The sequence below is a fragment of the Dicentrarchus labrax genome, unplaced genomic scaffold (assembly GCF_905237075.1).
Source record: "Dicentrarchus labrax unplaced genomic scaffold, dlabrax2021, whole genome shotgun sequence".
NCBI lineage: Eukaryota > Metazoa > Chordata > Actinopteri > Moronidae > Dicentrarchus > Dicentrarchus labrax.
In genome coordinates this window covers 2,671,585-2,688,479 of record NW_026136707.1, presented here as the reverse complement: position 1 = coordinate 2,688,479, position 16,895 = coordinate 2,671,585, and the positions used below count along the sequence as shown (strand labels likewise).

At 40.1% G+C, this 16,895-nt stretch overlaps 2 protein-coding genes across 2 annotated transcripts; one reads left to right on the top strand and one right to left on the bottom strand.

The window, feature by feature from the left end:
• The first annotated feature begins 6,356 nt into the window (after window positions 1-6,356).
• LOC127367317 (leucine-rich repeat-containing protein 72) lies at window positions 6,357-8,034 on the top strand. Its single transcript, XM_051407070.1, has 7 exons — window positions 6,357-6,387; window positions 6,481-6,554; window positions 6,699-6,768; window positions 6,852-6,933; window positions 7,308-7,421; window positions 7,555-7,644; window positions 7,737-8,034. The coding sequence occupies exons 1-7, from the start codon at window positions 6,373-6,375 to the stop codon at window positions 7,832-7,834; spliced, it is 543 nt and encodes a 180-aa protein (XP_051263030.1). The 5' UTR covers window positions 6,357-6,372; the 3' UTR covers window positions 7,835-8,034.
• Window positions 8,035-9,247: 1,213 nt separating this feature from the next.
• Window positions 9,248-15,961, bottom strand: ankmy2a (ankyrin repeat and MYND domain containing 2a). Its single transcript, XM_051407068.1, has 10 exons — window positions 15,755-15,961; window positions 15,251-15,315; window positions 14,457-14,595; window positions 14,227-14,325; window positions 13,731-13,891; window positions 12,443-12,657; window positions 11,712-11,847; window positions 11,488-11,616; window positions 10,981-11,110; window positions 9,248-10,203 (listed from the first exon to the last, which is right to left on the bottom strand). The coding sequence occupies exons 1-10, from the start codon at window positions 15,819-15,821 to the stop codon at window positions 10,082-10,084; spliced, it is 1,263 nt and encodes a 420-aa protein (XP_051263028.1). The 5' UTR covers window positions 15,822-15,961; the 3' UTR covers window positions 9,248-10,081.
• Between the last annotated feature and the right edge of the window lie 934 nt (window positions 15,962-16,895).

Below are 16,895 nucleotides of genomic sequence, written 5' to 3'. Positions count from 1 at the left end.
AGGAAAATCACTCGCTACAGCAACTCCAGATATAACACAACACAATGGATAAGAAAATACACATTAAATAAAAAATAAAATCACATTCAAACAACATTGTTTTGGAGCTCCATAAATATATTTTAGACTCATAAAATAACAACAAAGACCTGGATCTATGTTTGTCCAGGTCTGGCAGTTTAACGCCAGCTTTCAAAACTGATTTAAAACTTAAATCAGATTTTTATGCAGCTGGGGAGATATGTGTCAGCTTTGGTACTCTAGTTTTAAAGTAATATTTGCAGTAAACTGTTGTTTGTCAGGCCTGTTGTGATGCTGAGTGAGTTTGGTTTGTACTGTAGCTTCTTCCTCCCATCCCTCTGGTTTTCATATAAATTATTAAGTAGTCTGTCATCGCCGTAGCTGAGCTGCTGTGACCAGAATCTTCCTGCTTGTTTGAATCCATTAGCTCAATCTGAGGGGAAAGTAAGTGAGGAAATTGTTCCCTCCTTCACTAAACTGAAAAATCAAAGCTGCCGCTGCTCGAGCTGTGAGGAGTGAAAGTGTGTATGAAGTCTCACGGCACCACCAGTGAGAAGTTTGCTAAACCTTTCTACATGTGTCTTGTTGATGGTATAGTGGTAAATTTGGCATGCCTGCCTCTCTGATCACATACAAACAAGAGCAAATATTGTGTGGCTTAATGTGTGTTTTGTTCTTCAAAATAAAAGTACAGTAGTGTAGTTTCTCTGTCAGGTGAAAACCAGCTCTCTGTCTGTCTGTCTGTCTGTCTATTGAATGCTAGAGTTTGTAGAGTTTATTAAGCAAGAATATACAACAAACATGTTCTAATTAAGACAAATCATACAAAATAACTTGTGCCTTGAACAATATCATACACGTGGTTGTCTGCTTTTTTGACTCAGTTTTCCAGTTTTTAGTTTCTGAATTTGTTTTGTCAAACACTGAATGCATGTCTCCATTTTAATGAAGGCAACTGGACCGTGAAAACACCACAGGGACAACCAAACAGCAACCTCTGTGGCTGCAAATGAAACCAGTAACAGAAACTGCAGTTCCTTAATCGGCCACTTGAGGCTGATTACAGAAGTGAGTCGGTCTCCATAAGGCCCAATATTAAAATGACCAACTTTACAGCAGAAATAAACATGTTTACAGCCTGGTACACAAACGGTTTCCGACTCTATAGCTAAATTCCCCGTTCATGACAACTGTACCGGTGGGAAATGTTTATATAACTCACTCGTTACAATTATATTAATGCTTAAAGTTATGCATAATTAAGGGCATGGGCGCTTTGACAGGTGGCTGTTCATCCAGCCCTCAGCTCTCTACCCATGCTGCACATCTTTGCCCATTTATGGATGAGCCGGCGGAGTCAGGACGGCTCTTCAGAAACCTGTGGGGGGACATCATGGAGACCATTTTTAATTATGCAGTCTATAGGGACAGTAATAGAAATAGGTCTAATACATCACTGTTCTCAGACAAAGCCTTTAAATTCAATTAAACAAATCAACCCAGCCAAAAACCAGATGCGGAAAAACTCTGATGAGCCATCAATTACCGAGCAATTTCACTAAGTTTCCTCTGAAAGTCTGACCCCTCTGAAAGCTGTTGTTTTATCATGTGTGTCAGACAAATTACTGCAAACATTATACGACCCTGATCCAGCCCACAGCTGCTCATTATTAACCACCGTCTTCAGTAGTGATGGAGCATTAATCATACATGTGTACACAGCTGATGATCTAAGACACCAACTCACGTTCTACCTTCTGGTTAGTTTCTCATATTGGATACCCTCCACGTTGTGACTTGCCTTCTCTCAGGCACACGTTTAATTCAAGAATGAAAGCTGATATTGTCTGTGTGTAATTTGCTGTCTGTCTATGCCATCCTCCCTCTGCTTTACCTCTCAATCCCTGTCAGTCACCCGTCTAATGATTCGAGTGCCCAGACTAACTGGAGTCTTGTGTGCGTCCGCTGCACAAAACAAGGAGAGATATGATTACTTTTGTGGGCAACATTCAATCCAGGCTTGTCTTACTGATTTGAAAAGAGGCGTCATGCAGAGACACTAATTGTTGCTCGTGTGAATGAAAGCCGATACGCAGATCACTTGTGGGTTTTATTATCACACGAGCACCTTTTTCAGGATGGAGAGCGGAGTACAGGCTCGAGGATGTGTGCTCCTTCTCCTGAGTGAAAGGTTGTGATGGAACACACAGATGGAGCACACACAGTTACAAATAACTATTAAAAATAAGAGTATAGGGAAAAATACATATTTGCAAAATGTATTCAAGTATTCAAAGTGGTCATTGTGAAGAAAAGCAAGAGTTTATTTTTGCAGTCACTTGGAAATATCATCCCACGAATTTTGGTTATTTTCAGGATTTCAGATCAGGAAGTAAAGAAAGAAATAATTTAGGAAAGAAATAAAGAAAACATGAAGGTAGGAAGACGAGTAAGAAGGAAGGTTAAAAGGGGAGGAAAGGAGGAAGATTAATGAAAAGAAGTTGAAAAAATAAAATAAAATTAAAAAGTGGGACAGGTAGAAAGGTTCTTTTGGTCTGGGGCTTTTTTTTATGGTTTGAGCCCCTTTATTTCCAATGAAGGCAACTCTTAATGCTACAGCATACAATGTTACTTTAGACAGTGTTCTTTCCACTTTGTGTCAGCAGTTTGTGTTTGGCTCCTTCCTGTGTCAACATGGTTCTCAAAGAAACCAACCAGGTTGGTATGGGAGAACTTGACAGAGCCCTGAACTCAACCTCATCCATCACCTTTGGGATGAACTGAAACGCCAATCACAAGCTAGACCTTATTGCGCAACACCAGGTGTCTGACCTGACTGTCTTGTATCCAGTTTCCAAAAACTTGTAGAGCCCCTAAAACTAAAAGAATGGAGGCCAGGGCTCTTATAATACCAGATTAAAGCCCATAGTTTTGGAATGAAATGTTTAACAATCTCATTTGGTTCAGGTGTCCACATACTTTTTTCCATTTAGTATATTTGATGAGTTTATTTTCTTCCGTTTGCTAAGCAACCCTTCCATAGTCTCAGTTATTGTTGTACGCCACTCAACCTTTCTGTTGTGTCGATGCACAAATACAGTTTTGCAGTGATAATGTGGCAGATTTACCACTGAAATCATTCATTTACATTTTTATTATTACTGTTATTTCAAACTTTTAGTTCACAATTCACAGAGGCAGAGCAGGCTCAATTCTTGCCAGCAGATAGGGATTTTGCTGAATAAATTATTACTTTGAAGAGCAGATTTTATCACACAGCAACCTATTTAAGCTAAAATTAGCTCAATAAATTGGTTAAAAACAATGTTCCCAGCTCACTTTTAATGTTTTCCAGCCGACTTAAAACAAGAATCTCATAACAGCTGCTTTATGTGCACTTGATGGCTTCATATGTGACATTGCAGTAGAAGACTGAGGCTAAAACTCCATGTCCCAGGCAAAAAGTTAGCATCCTTGCCATCTGTGTATAAGACATGGAAGTTAAGGAGCAGCATTGTCATTGTACAGCAGGGTCAGAGCTTGTATGATATGGAAAAAATAGTTTGCTTTTTCTAGTTTTAACTGTTGCTAATCTTTGATCGGAGATGAGTGAACGACTCTAAACATCCAAAGTAACGAGTAACTGTCGTCAGAAAGATGTTGAGGAATAGAAGTACCGGAGCTTTAACATGTAATTGTTCCTTCCTGCCTCTGGTTTTAAATCTCCTCAGCAGGTGAACCCAGGCTACCATTAAACTTCACACTCAGTTTCTGTTATTGTTTCCTCTCTCTTTTGTTCTTCCTCAAACAGGGGACACCAGAGGCTCATTCACTCCACTTCCGACAGAAAATAAAGGACAACATGGCCGGCTCTTCTCAGAAGACTATTTACACTTCAACACCTCCCCCCCCCCCACCCCGAGCTTCTTATAGGACCAGGTTAAATGAATGCGGAAGAGTGAATATGATAGGCCCCTGCTTTTGTGCTCTCACTATGTAAAGAATCAGAAAGCTGAGAGCTGACTCCCTCTCGGTGCACACACGGAGCAACAGTGAAACTCAACAGCAGCCGGAATTCGGTTGCCCCTAACCCTCATGGGAAATGAAAGGTGGCTGGGTTAATAGCATATTGACAAGCAGCATGGCAGGAGAGTGTGCGTGATCAGGAAGCGCCCACATGCAGTAATGGGAGGTGTGGCGAGGGCGACCGGAGGGGAACAAAAGGAATGCACAACACCTGGAACAAAGCCAAGAAAGAAAGGTCATTGTGGCAACGGAGTTTGGCAAAGATCCCAACTGAAGACATGGAGGACGGTGTCTGTTATTCCCTGAGATTGACAATCAATGGTACTTTTCAGGGGTAGAAAGTAACAAATACATTTACTTAAAGGTCCAGTGTGCAACATTTAAGAGGATCTATAAATATAAAAGAATGGAATATTGAATAGAAAATGCAGAGGTGTGTTTTCATCAGTGTATAAGCACCTAAAAATAAGAACTGTTGTATTTTCGTAACTTAAGAATGAGCATTTTTTATCTACAGACAGGTCGCCTTCTATGGAGTCCGCCATGTTGAACCGCCGTGCTCCTACAGTAGCCTGGAATGGACAAATCAAACACTGACTGTACATAAGGCCGTTCGCGTTTTTTGTTAATTTTGTGGCCACTGTAGTTTCTCCTAAACACTTCTCGTTCACATTCCCAGGTCGTCAAATACAGACATGATCGGTATTCAGTTAGTTGCAATCTGCAGCTTCACCACTAGATGCCACTAAATCCTACATACTGCTCCTTTAAGTACAATTTATTATGAAGTATATATTCATTTCCAGTTTATATTAATCAGGATCCACACAGGATCATGGAACCAGATGGCATGGTGATCAAAACGCCCAAAAAAAAACACATTTGAAAAACATAACAGCAATGACGCGGTAACTCAAAATAATCCTCAGACCTTGTTGTGAGCAGTTTCATGTAGGAACTATTTTCTTTCTAGTGAACTACATCCACCAATCGTATCACAGCACAGAAGGAAGCACGCTTTTTTGAGCTAGCTAAAGTCACAGCTCAGCCGAGGAGGATGCCATTAATGGTTACATCCTGCGCTGTCACGAGCACGAGCCTCTCATCCATGAGTAAATACACGCTTCCTTCTGCATAGTTATACGTAGAAAGAAAATAGTTCCTTCATGGAACTGCTCACAACAATATATGTGGATTATCTTGAGTAACATTTGTTTATGGCTGATATCTCCAAAACCCAGACACTCACACCAAACAATCTAGTTGAATAAACAGCACCACAGGTGAGAGGAAAAATATGTATTTTTGATTTTGGGGTGAACCGTCTCCCTTTAATTAACACATTGTGTTTAGTAGTTCAGAAATGTACAAATGAACAATTTGTTGTTTCAGAGGGAATTATGTGCTGCGTCCACAGTTGCTACGCAGATGTGCTGGGTGTATGGATAAACTGTGGTTGATCAAGAAATTACTACAGCACATAACTCCCTCTAAAACCACAAATTGCTTTTTTTACATTTCTGTTTGTGTAGATATTTAACAATCAAGATAAAATGTGTTTATTGGTGATACAGCTTGTTTGAAATAATGTCAGGCCAGCTATTTGTCCCTGGCCCCAGTCTTTAAAATAAGCCAGCTCCTTATGTAGAGACAGGAGAGTGGTATCTTCTCATCTTCCTCTCGGAAAGAATGCGATTACGTGTATTTCCCCAAAAATATTTTAATCTAAAGTAGTAACAAGTACAGCTGTTACATAAATGTCAGGAAACAAAAAGTACAATAATTCTCTCTGACATGTTGTGGAAGAAAAGTAGAAAGTCTACCAAACTCTAAATACTCAAATCAACTGCTCAAATTACAGTAGTAATTAATAAATGCACCAAGTTAATTTATGTGACAATTAAAGGGAAAAACTGTTTTGCTGCACCAACTTCTTTTACTGATTTCTGTCTCTGATTAAAAGTGTGTATCAGTGAAATCAGCTGTTTGACTTTCAAGGAAAGTGAAAATATTTTGGGGTTTCTGTTGCACATCATTAGGAACCACAATAGCAACAAACCTGATAACCAACATTCAAGTTTGGGGAAACATTGCCCTCTGCTGGACATTTGCCTCCACTGCAGATGAGGGATGCAGCTATTTAATCACTAATCTTTTCCAGATTCAACAGAAAATCTACCTCAATATATGCATGAAAGACAAACCAACGTAAAACAAGCGTGTATAATATTAATATAAATAAAAATATTATTTTTTGTTTGTTGTGATTTCAACGACAACAGGAGTCTCCTGGCAACAGGTGTGAAACTCCAAAGGTGACAGACAATGGAGGTGGCTGAGGTAGACAAGTTGATCTCAAACACCTTTAAAAGCCCAGATAGCAAAGACACATTAATCTGTTTGTATTTTCTTTCTCTCTCACCCTAAACACAGGACATAAAGCACTCCCTTCAGAAGAGTGGAATAAGGAGGGACGTTGATGTTTGCCATCTCAGCCTCACCAAAAGGTAAGACACATCTTTATGGGGTATTTAAAACAGATTTATCTGCAGCTTTCACTGCAGCTGCAGGGAAATTGAGATTCATACTATGTCATTTCACAAATCTAACGTTAGACAGAGATTACAATTTCTTTCTGTTTTGCTGAACAGAAAGCTCCCCGGCGTGCCTGACTTATCAAGATTTCACTTTCTGAGGGAGTTGTGGCTGAATAACAACAAGGTAAAGCTTTGTGTATTTCAGCAACAGGATGATCTTTTAAGTTTAAAATTGAGTGACATTTATTTTTATTTCAAATCTTTCAGATCAGAGAGCTCAACTGTCGTTCCCTCAACTGCTGCTTGACTGAACTTTACCTCCACAATAACAACATCAAGTCTATTTCTGGTGATCTTTTTTTCTATTCATTTCTCCTCTGAATGTGAAGATAATGTCAAAAGCAATAGGTGGCTCAAGGTGAAATTAAATTCCTAGACAAATTCCTGGACATCAGCTGGAAAAATAAATGTAATGCTCCTCTAACCTTGATGATAACACGCCATTGAATATGGCAATAAAAGGTGTTAAAATGTTTTTACTGGCCTGTGGGAGTAAGAGATGTGAGGTTGATCTTTAGTATTGACTTTTCAGACTCTGGTTTCAGTGTACTTTTAAAGATGACACATACATTTTATGGATTTTGTTGCAGTCCTGACTTGTCGTTGACAAGATTTGAATAGAATATAATAAACTGAACTGATCCCGATTGGTCTCTCGTACAGGGGCCCTAAATCATCTGACCTGCCTCCGACTTCTTTTTCTCCACAACAACCAGATCAGAGGGCTGGAGGACACGATGCACGAGCTCAGGAAGATGCAGCAGCTCCAAACTGCAAGTGAGTGATGAAACTCAGTCAGGGTACACCTGCTGTGCTAAAGAGCGCCCATATTTACAAGATTATACGCTAAACTGAGACTGTGTGTGTAATTTGTTGGATTCTTGTAAAAGAAATGAGGGCTTCTTTGCAGCTTTTTTCCTCAATCCCATCTCCCATGAGCCTGGGTATCGCCACCATGTGATCCACTGCCTGCCATCTATCCGGGTTTTAGATAGAAGAGGTAAGATCTATGATCATAAAATGCTTCTGGTGTGTGGCTTGTACTTTGTTAAATGTTTCCGTTACCATGGTCTCTGCCTGCTGTGTTGTCAGAGGTGAAGTCAGCGGAGAGGAGGAGGTCCTTCCAGATCTACAGCCAGGAGCGTCATCGCGTCCTCCAGTCTGTGGGCTTCTGCAGACGAGCAATGTAGTCCACAAGCTGAGAGCAAATATTCCTCATACACGGTGCAAAAGTGTGCTCACGATGCTTTATAATGATCAGACAAAACACATTACAGTCCATAAGCAGTGTAATCCATATAAAGGGGAACCCCCTAGTACATCGAAGTCTGTTTGCAGGTGTTGGGGAAGTTGAATAAAACCTCATGTGGCTGCAAGTTGGAAAATAAAATGAATATCTGGGTGTGTGGAGTTAGAAAGAAGTGAGTTTGGCACACCTGTAGCCCGCTCCTCATCTCTGCTTGAGGCTCTCTGTATGAGGGATATTAGAAACACTAATCCGAGGAGGGGGAGATGTGAGACAGAGATACTGTGTGACAGGTGCACGGCGCTGTCCTGTTAAAACGGGAAGTTAGTTGTTGCACTTTGGCCTGTTTATCAGTATGGTCAGCTGGAGCAATGCCTGACAGTCACATCATCAGTCACATCTGAACACACAGACACGAGAACACAAACACAGGTTGTGGTATTCTGATAGCGTGGTATACGTGGTATGAAAATGTACTGTTATCATACTGTGTACATTGGCTCTTCTACAGTATTTAATTCTACTGTATTAGTGTTATTTCAACCAAAACATCAACCCCCCATCTGTTCTCAATCTTTAAAGGGTCATTGTATCTGATGATAATAACTGTGTAATACCATTATACTGTGACATTTTCTACCCTTGCAACCCTACTTGGAAATAACAGAAAGCAGATGCTCCCTGTAACTCCTGAATTTGCCTAAGTTCTAACATTTAACTAAACAAATCTTCGTAGTCTGTACCTCCATGTGTACACTGCAAACAGGCACTGCTGACAGCTACTTCTGCGTACCTGTAATAGTGACAATTAGCCACAATGTAAACAAATATCTGCAAAAAAAAAGAAAAAGAAAAAAGGAGCTCAGGTTGTAGCCCACAGCTAGCTCATTGTCTCCATGGCAACATTATTCTTCCTGTTTACTTGGATTGAGCGAGTACTCGGCTGAAACGAGTATCCGGTAAAAAAAAACTCTGTAAATACTTTGCTAAAACATAAAGCAACTTCTGATCAATCCATATCAATTTCAGGCTCAAGTGAGTCCACATCCGGTTTAAGCACCACCCGTACAGATGCAGATAATAGTGTCCTCATTTACTATGTGTCGCTCTTTACATCCCCCAAATTCTGATAACTGTTCCAAAATTAAGAGCACAATTATTCCCCAAACCAAAGTACGGCAAAGAATAATAAGAGAAAACAACATGGGAATATAGTATATAGTGGAAGTGGAGTCACCGGGGGGTTGTTGTAGGGATGCTGTATTAGATTGCAATAACTTGTAACTCAGAGATAATAAAGAGATAAAAGGAAAATGAAGAGCAGAAAACTCCAAAACTCAGCATGATGAATGGGCACTTTGATGAAGTTGGTCTTTATTTAATGTGATGAAGCTCAAGTTGTTTTGACATATCAGAAATGATTCAGGACAAACTAAAGCCTCGCTGGACCGGTCGTTTGACTTCAACGTCTCTGTCCGTTCAGGCTGCACAATAAATTAAAGAATATCAAAACCAAACCACTTTCATTTTTTTTGGTCATGGACGAGATGTTTTTGTGCTGTGTACAACAATGCTTGAAAATCCTGAGCATTAACATCATCTTTCATGATACGCTTAAAAATAAATTCACGTTTATGTTGTTTATATTTAAAAATATACATTTTTGGTCAATATTGTGCAGCCGTGCTCTCCGCTCACAATCCGCCGGGAGGTTTCTCGGTACAAAACAAACGTCCCCGATAACACATCAAGTATATTGCAAACAAACAAACAGCTCTGATCGGCTACACGGTCACTTCCTTCCTGCACAGGTTGCTACGGTTACTTAAGGCAGAATTACGTTCCATCATCGATGTGAACCTTTTTAGCTCTTCACGTGTTACCCACGATTCCTCCCAGTGACCTCTACCACACAAACACATCAGCCTATGTAATTTTCACATTCACATTATGACAATATTTGGAAAAAAAAAAAAAAATCAACATATAAAAATGACACAAAAGATGACTGCTGTGGCACAAAGCTCCCTCGTACGCTTTAGTGTCTCCCTGCCTTTGTGACAGTCTCGATAATAAATATGGACCAGTCCTTGTCTGGCTTTCAGTCTCACTGCCGGTCTGCTGTCTGTCTGTCCGTCTGTGGTGTATGGGTGTACTCTGGAGTAGGCGGTTGCTGGCTGTCAGACGGTCCTCAGTTGTCAGCAGCTGGGATGGGAGTGGAGTTTGAGGTTTCTGAGTCTGAGGGGACGACCTCGCTGTTGGTCTCCACTGAGAGCTCCTGCATGGAGTCTGTGGTCTCCTGCAACGCTTCCTCTGAAACACGGAGACAGCGTGGTGAGGTCTTTTTATACTCGGAACAACAGAATCAAGACATCTGAGGTTCGAGCTGCTCAGTCTCGTTGGTTTAATGAACTTTACTTCCCGACAAACCCGCACAAGAAAACTATTTGTGTGAGGACGTTTTAATGTAATTTAATATTTAGGATTCAACATCATTCCAATAGAATTCGAAGGCTCGTTGTTTTCAGTTCTTTCACATTTTTACCAAAAAACAATAATAATAAAAAATGCTTAAAAAATTATTTCAACTGGATTTTATGTCCACATGCATCCTAAAGTTTATGTTTCTTGCCGCATTGGGACACTGATAACTGCAGTTTAAAACTAACGCAGTCCTTCAGAAAATTTTTTGTTTTTATATCTTTTAAGCAGATATCTTACATTTTCATTTTTCATAAAAGACATACTGATAATTTCCATTTGTTATTCATTAATATTTCCAACTCAAAAGACATGCACAGATTCATGCTCAGAAATTAAAACCTTCAGAGCATCATAACTTTTACCTAAGAGACCTCAAAAATATGCTTTCCCAGTTCCAGTGATGGTTTCATCCATCACGGGGACTAAAGACAATTTGCGAGAGTTTTCCTGTAGACGCTGCTCATCTTTCTACGCGGTTTAACTATGAGGCAATCACCTCTTGTCCTGTAACAATCTTTGAATGGTACTCTGTGTGTGGGATGAGTGTTCAGTCTGTAGTATTGTTTTATTCTGTGTCATATTTGGTCTCTGAGATAGATGAAGTACCTGTGCTCTGCTGCATCCTCAGTTTGGCTGATTCGGCCTCCTGCTTCTCTCTCTGCTCTTGAAGTATCTTGCAAACTTTCTTGTGAGTGAACCAGTGCATCTTTTGGCAGGCTTGGCCACAGTAGATCACCTAAAGCCAAAAAAAGGTTTAGTTTATTTGAACGAACATGTAATTAAATAAAAGCCACAAACAAAGGACAGAAGAAATAACCCTCACAGCTTTAAATTGACAGTGCATTTTGCTTTGTTTCATTCTTTGTAGAATTCTAGTTTTCTTTTTTGTGGATGAAAACAAATATCTGGCCTAAATAAACTTTTGTTCCATCTCTCTTTCCCTCATTTCCCGTTTTCTTTCCACTCTCGCTATCTAATGAAGCCCCAGAAATGGAGGAAGATTTTTTTAAACGGTTTACTGCTGAGAAGTCACAGCTTAAAAAACAAACCGTTTGCAAATGAGAAAAGACTCCAACATGTAAGCTGATATATTACGGCCGTGTTGACACTCACCATTTTACAGATGGAGCATCTCTTCTCGGCTCCCTTCTCTCCACAGGAGGTACAAAACTCTGCGTCCATGAAGCCGACCTGACCTGTGATGGCCTGAGTCATCACTGACAGAGCTGTGGGGTCGTTGCCCTGCGATGATGGAAAAAGGCAAAAAAAAGATTAGGTGTTGCACCACTAAGACAGAAAGTTTCACATTCAGATGAGAATCACAATCAGAGACTCACAATCTCCACAGGAGCGATACTCCGCACCAGCTGCTGCAGCAGAGTAGCGTCACAGAAAGGAAACTTGCGGATGCACTCTCTGATAAACTTCTCTTGATACACGGGGAAGCCATCGCTGTCTCGGCCCTTCAGCATACTGCGGGACAGGGATTGAGTAGATCGAACATTTTAGGGAAGCTTTTATAATGCAATTCATCTCAACAGACATCAAAACCCAGGACGTTCCTTTAACTGTTGCTTAAAAACCTTAAAATGCTGCACAGAGCATCTTTTCACCATTAATTGAAGTCCCCTGGTTGCAGTTTACATACCCGTCTGTCCAGACTCATAATATATGGGAATACTTGGAAGGAATTAAATAAAATAAAAAAAGGGATACAAGTGTATTTTTTGGCTAAATGGAAGTCATTACTATATTGATGATACACATACATTACACATGTACTTGATTACTATGCAAAAGATGGATACTTGGTGCTTTGTTTTCTCCCGGCATTGGTATTTTTAGATGTGATGATTGTCTAGGAGCTGTAGAAACTCACGGAAAAGAATTAGCTGGGCGCACAGTTGTCAGTCTGCAGTGATAAATCCGGTGCAGCAGTAATTTGTAAACATTTCCATTCCCTCCACACTTCCACTTGCATAAAACTCTCAATGTGGTGAGAATTTGGCTGTTAAGGGCCTTAAAAAAGGGGCCACAAATCCTTAGTTAATATCTCACGTGGCATCACCTTTTGATGAGGCCATCCAGCTTGTCCTCGCGGTCCTTGAGGAAGGAGGCACACTTCCCCAGCACGCAGCTGATGTAGTGCATCTTCATGGCCAGCACCTCGTTCATGTCCTGCTGCTTGATGCACTTCTCACAGATGAGCTCCATCACCCGGCGACACTTCTCCAGAGCCTCCGCCTCCGCCAGCAGGGGGTTCTCCTTCACCAGCATCACCATCTACAACACGCAAGAGACGCTTTTAGGTTCCATTTCAGACAAAAATCTACTCCTTCAAAATAAAACGGTCCTAGTGATGTGTATTTGTTGTCGTTCCCTGTCGTAAAGTACATCATCCACCCACAACTATTATTTTTAATTACTTATCATATACATTTAGTATATAAAGTTGTCAAAGATAATGACACGCACCCATAACACATTTCCACAGTGACTAGTTATGTTTTGAATTGTAATTAAATGAGCAAAAATAGCACATATACTCAAGGATTTCCTATTTTAGCTGCAGCCCTTAAGTCAAAAAACAAAAACATTTCATTCTTCTACTCCTGGATTAATAGCAGACTGCAGAAAGTGAAGTTCAGCCACTTTATTAATTGGCAATTAATTAATTCTTAACCATTTAGCATTAAAATTCCAGGATATAAATTATTACTAAATATAAAACCTTATATTGTATAATTCTACACAATTTAACACATTTTAGACTTTGAATTTCAAAAGTATAACAAAGGAAAAGGTTGATCAATTTTAAAGGTATAACTTGAGACTGAAGATTTTTGACATACACTTTATAATGAGGTAGGTAGTATATCTCTTTAACACAGGGATCTCAGACTGCCGGCCCAAGAGACACTACAAGAGTAAAACCCTTTTTAGCCGTGACAGTAGGCAGTGATAGCAGACGTCCACAAACACGCTGCACAAAGCAGTCTGAAGTAGACTATTTTTGGCACAAATGAAACCTCACTTTGTGCTCTTGTGCATGGTGCATGCTGGTTTCCAACCTAACTAATCACAGCAGCACATGATTGCATCTCTGATTACTTGTCCCCTTCCCACATATATACAAGGAACATAATCAGTGAAATTGGCAGCTGGTGCGTTTGGATGAAGAACCACTCATATCGACGATGAATATTTCTCTAATGTTAGTATTTCCCACAAATCTACAAGGACACAGAGGATGGCTGGATGAGGGAGCTGCAGGATAATCTGGACACATATTTACAAAACAATTACTTTATTACAACCTCTTTCAAACCACCGTGCCCTGTCTAGTGGAGTCCTACCTTGACAGGGTTCAGGTTGGTGCTCATGATGACCTTGTGGAGGGGTCCGGCCAGTTTGGGAGGCAGCTTAGGTTCCTTCTCCAACCCCTGGGGCTTGGTGTAGTAATCCAGTCTGGCGCGGGAGAAGAAGTTGTTGATCACGGTGACGCAGTCGTGTTGCCCTGAGGAGGGAAAAGAGGAGGAGGTTCATTTTTAATCAAACCAAGAAACCTCGGCTCTTTCACCAACTGCAGACCGGTTAAAGAGGAACATGTACAAAAGTCAAATTTAACAACAACTCACAGACAAGTCAGTGTGGGAACTATTTTAATCCACTCAAAAAGAACTGCACTGTGCATATTTTTCCATTTCCTAAAGACTTGCAAGGGTTCAGAACATCAAGACGCTTGTTTGATTACAGTTCGTTTGTGCTTTAGGATGTAACCGGTGTGAAAACAATCTCTGATTCACACACTGCGCTGTTGTGTGAATGAGCGCATGTCACAACCAGACGTACCAACGAAGGCGGCCATCTGTGCGGCGGTCCTTCCGACAGAGTTGACCACGTCCGTTTCCGCCCCCGCGTCCAACATCATCCACGTGATGTCAGTCTTACCTGCAGGCACAGAGGAAGAGGAGTCACAACACATACAGGGAGGGACGTAACAAAGTAACAGAGTAATTATATTGCTGTGACGATCAACTCTTTACATTTTCAGTATTTGACCTGTTACATTGACTACGTACCTGACAGGCCAGCAAACATCAGCGCCGTGTATCCATGCTCGTGTTCATTGCAATTCACATCCGCTCCGTGTTGCAGCAGCAACTTGCACATGTCTGCTTTCCCTTTGTAAGCAGCGTGCATGAGAGGGGTCATCCCATACTGTCGAATGAGACAAAACAGACATTATAAGTGATTTACGCTGACAGTTTCACTCTCACATAAACAGACACTGACATAGCCTCCGTTGCATAACCCAACATCCGTTTTCAAACACCTGATTTTGACAGGCGGAGTGACAGATGGAGGGAAGGACATTAAGGACCTTCTCCAAAGCCCTTCAGTGTGGTGACTCACAAGTCCTCTTGACCCACACATGTCCTTAAACAAAAGAAGAGCTGTGGTAAAAGGGCTTAGTAGGTTTTCTTATCTACAAAAACTAAAACTGTAGTGCTGAAATGCACCTAAACAAGCCTCGACTGGTGCCTTGGTTTGTTATATTTGACACTTTGAGAGACGTACGCGGTTGTTTTTCTCATTTGATGCCGGAAAAACATGAAAAACATTTTATAATCAACAGAAGCTATGAATATAGGTAAATGAATCCAATAGTAAAACATAATGCATCGTTGCTTTAAGGATGAACCACAAGATATTTCACTCCTGGCTGCCGTCTACAACCTTGTAAAAACAGATTTAAAAACTCACAGCAGGCTTTTAATGCAATAAGCTACACTGGCAGTAGAAGAAAAGCCTTTGAGGGCTGTCAAAATGTCTTTAAATCTATAAATTAGGCGTAATTAAAGTCATCTGTCACCTCATCCAAACAGTTGACTCGAACATCCTTGCAGCCCAGCAGCCTGGAGGCCTCTTGGACATTTCCTAAGAGCATGAAATCCAACATCATTACAGAATAAACACAAACTTTACCCACAATAATGCACATCCAGAGGGTCAACACACCTCTTTTTGTTTGGGTCTGGGATCATTAAAAGGATTGCATCATGACTTTTAACAGTTATATAATGTAACATAGCACAAACACTCTCCTGAATACAAACACAGACTTTTTTTTTTTTTAAACTTGTTATCCTGCAGGTGGACGCAAGCTAACGTCAGCTAGCACCAAGCCTTAACATGCAGCCTCACATTTAAAACCATCCTGCTACCATTTAACAAGTGTTAGGACATTGGCGTTGTGTTTAAATATCTGTAACCTAACTTACCACACACATATACACACATATATTAAGATATATAAGAACTTATAAGAAGAGCTAACCGCTGTCTAGGGGGATTAGCGTTAGCCGAAGAGGCTTACCTGCCGTGATAACCTCAAACAACTCCTTTTCGCTTGAAGACAAGTCTCCCTTCTTCGGTGCAGACATGTTGCTGGTTAATAGTTGGAGTTTAGACTATAAGGGAGCAGTATTAGAGAAGAGGGTCTTCATTAAATGTCGTCTTTTCGACGTTTGCGTGAAGGGTCGAGCTGTCATTTGGGATGTACCACTCCGTGCTGTCAGCAGGGGCGGGGGTTACAGCCGAAAAAACACCCAAATAAGTCCGAATTCAGACGGAAAGCTCAAATATTTTGTTCACAAAATAATTGATTAAGGGTGTTTTGATGAATATATACAGGATATATCACAATAAAATTTGTTATATACAGCTAAAACACAATAATTTGCACAATCACAAGAGCCGTCACACCCCTCCTGTTCTGTCGCTAAAATGGTCAGATCCACGGAAGTCTAGAAAGTTCATGCCGAAAAAGAAACACATGTATGAGTTCTTCTTATTCAGGTTTATTATATTATATATACATACATTATACATTATATATTATAATGTATGCACATTTATCTAAACATAGCTCATAAAACATCTTTTCTACACCTGTAATGTTGTTAAGATATTGTGGGATAGAAAGCATGTTACTGTTATTGTTTTAAAGAATGAAATACCTGTTTTTTGTTGGTGTTTTTATGCAAAATGTTTTATTTTTAATTCCTCCAAGGTTTGTGGCATTTATAAATGACCTGGAAATCTTTAAATCCTTAGGAAAACAGGAATAAATAAGTGCCAATAGACTGAATTACTTGCCTTATGTACTGATTAAATTAGTTCATTTATTAACTAGAGTTGAGGTAGAGCAGAGAGGACATTAGAGGGAAATCCTATTCAATAATCCATAAAATATGATCTAGTTTCACCAAAATCTGTGAATAAAGATGTTGTTTTTTGTTGTTGTTGTTTGTTAACCAGTAATTCTTCTTATTTGTGGTCTGATAAACAATACATTCATCAAACTTCAGTGCCCAATGTAGTTTTGTCACATCAGTGACTGGAGTTTTAAAGTTGTGTTTTTGTACAGTAAGGCCTTTTCTGCCATGAATGGATTATTTTAGCTGCAAGTCCCAACCAATTAAATTTATCAGATTATACAGATAAACCAATCAAAT

What these genes read in the sequence shown, in the direction of transcription:
- LOC127367317 (XM_051407070.1), top strand. An exon ending in TGTGGCTGAATAACAACAAG is followed by an intron (nt 6,769 to 6,851) that starts GTAAAGCTTTGT and finishes CAAATCTTTCAG; the next exon opens with ATCAGAGAGCTCAACTGTCG. An exon ending in CCGGGTTTTAGATAGAAGAG is followed by an intron (nt 7,645 to 7,736) that starts GTAAGATCTATG and finishes CTGTGTTGTCAG; the next exon opens with AGGTGAAGTCAGCGGAGAGG.
- ankmy2a (XM_051407068.1), bottom strand. Translation starts at nt 15,821, where the DNA reads ATGTCTGCACCGAAGAAGGGAGACTTGTCTTCAAGCGAAAAGGAGTTG. An exon ending in GTATCGCTCCTGTGGAGATT is followed by an intron (nt 11,617 to 11,711) that starts GTGAGTCTCTGA and finishes CCATCATCGCAG; the next exon opens with GGCAACGACCCCACAGCTCT. An exon ending in GAGGATGCAGCAGAGCACAG is followed by an intron (nt 10,204 to 10,980) that starts GTACTTCATCTA and finishes TCCGTGTTTCAG; the next exon opens with AGGAAGCGTTGCAGGAGACC.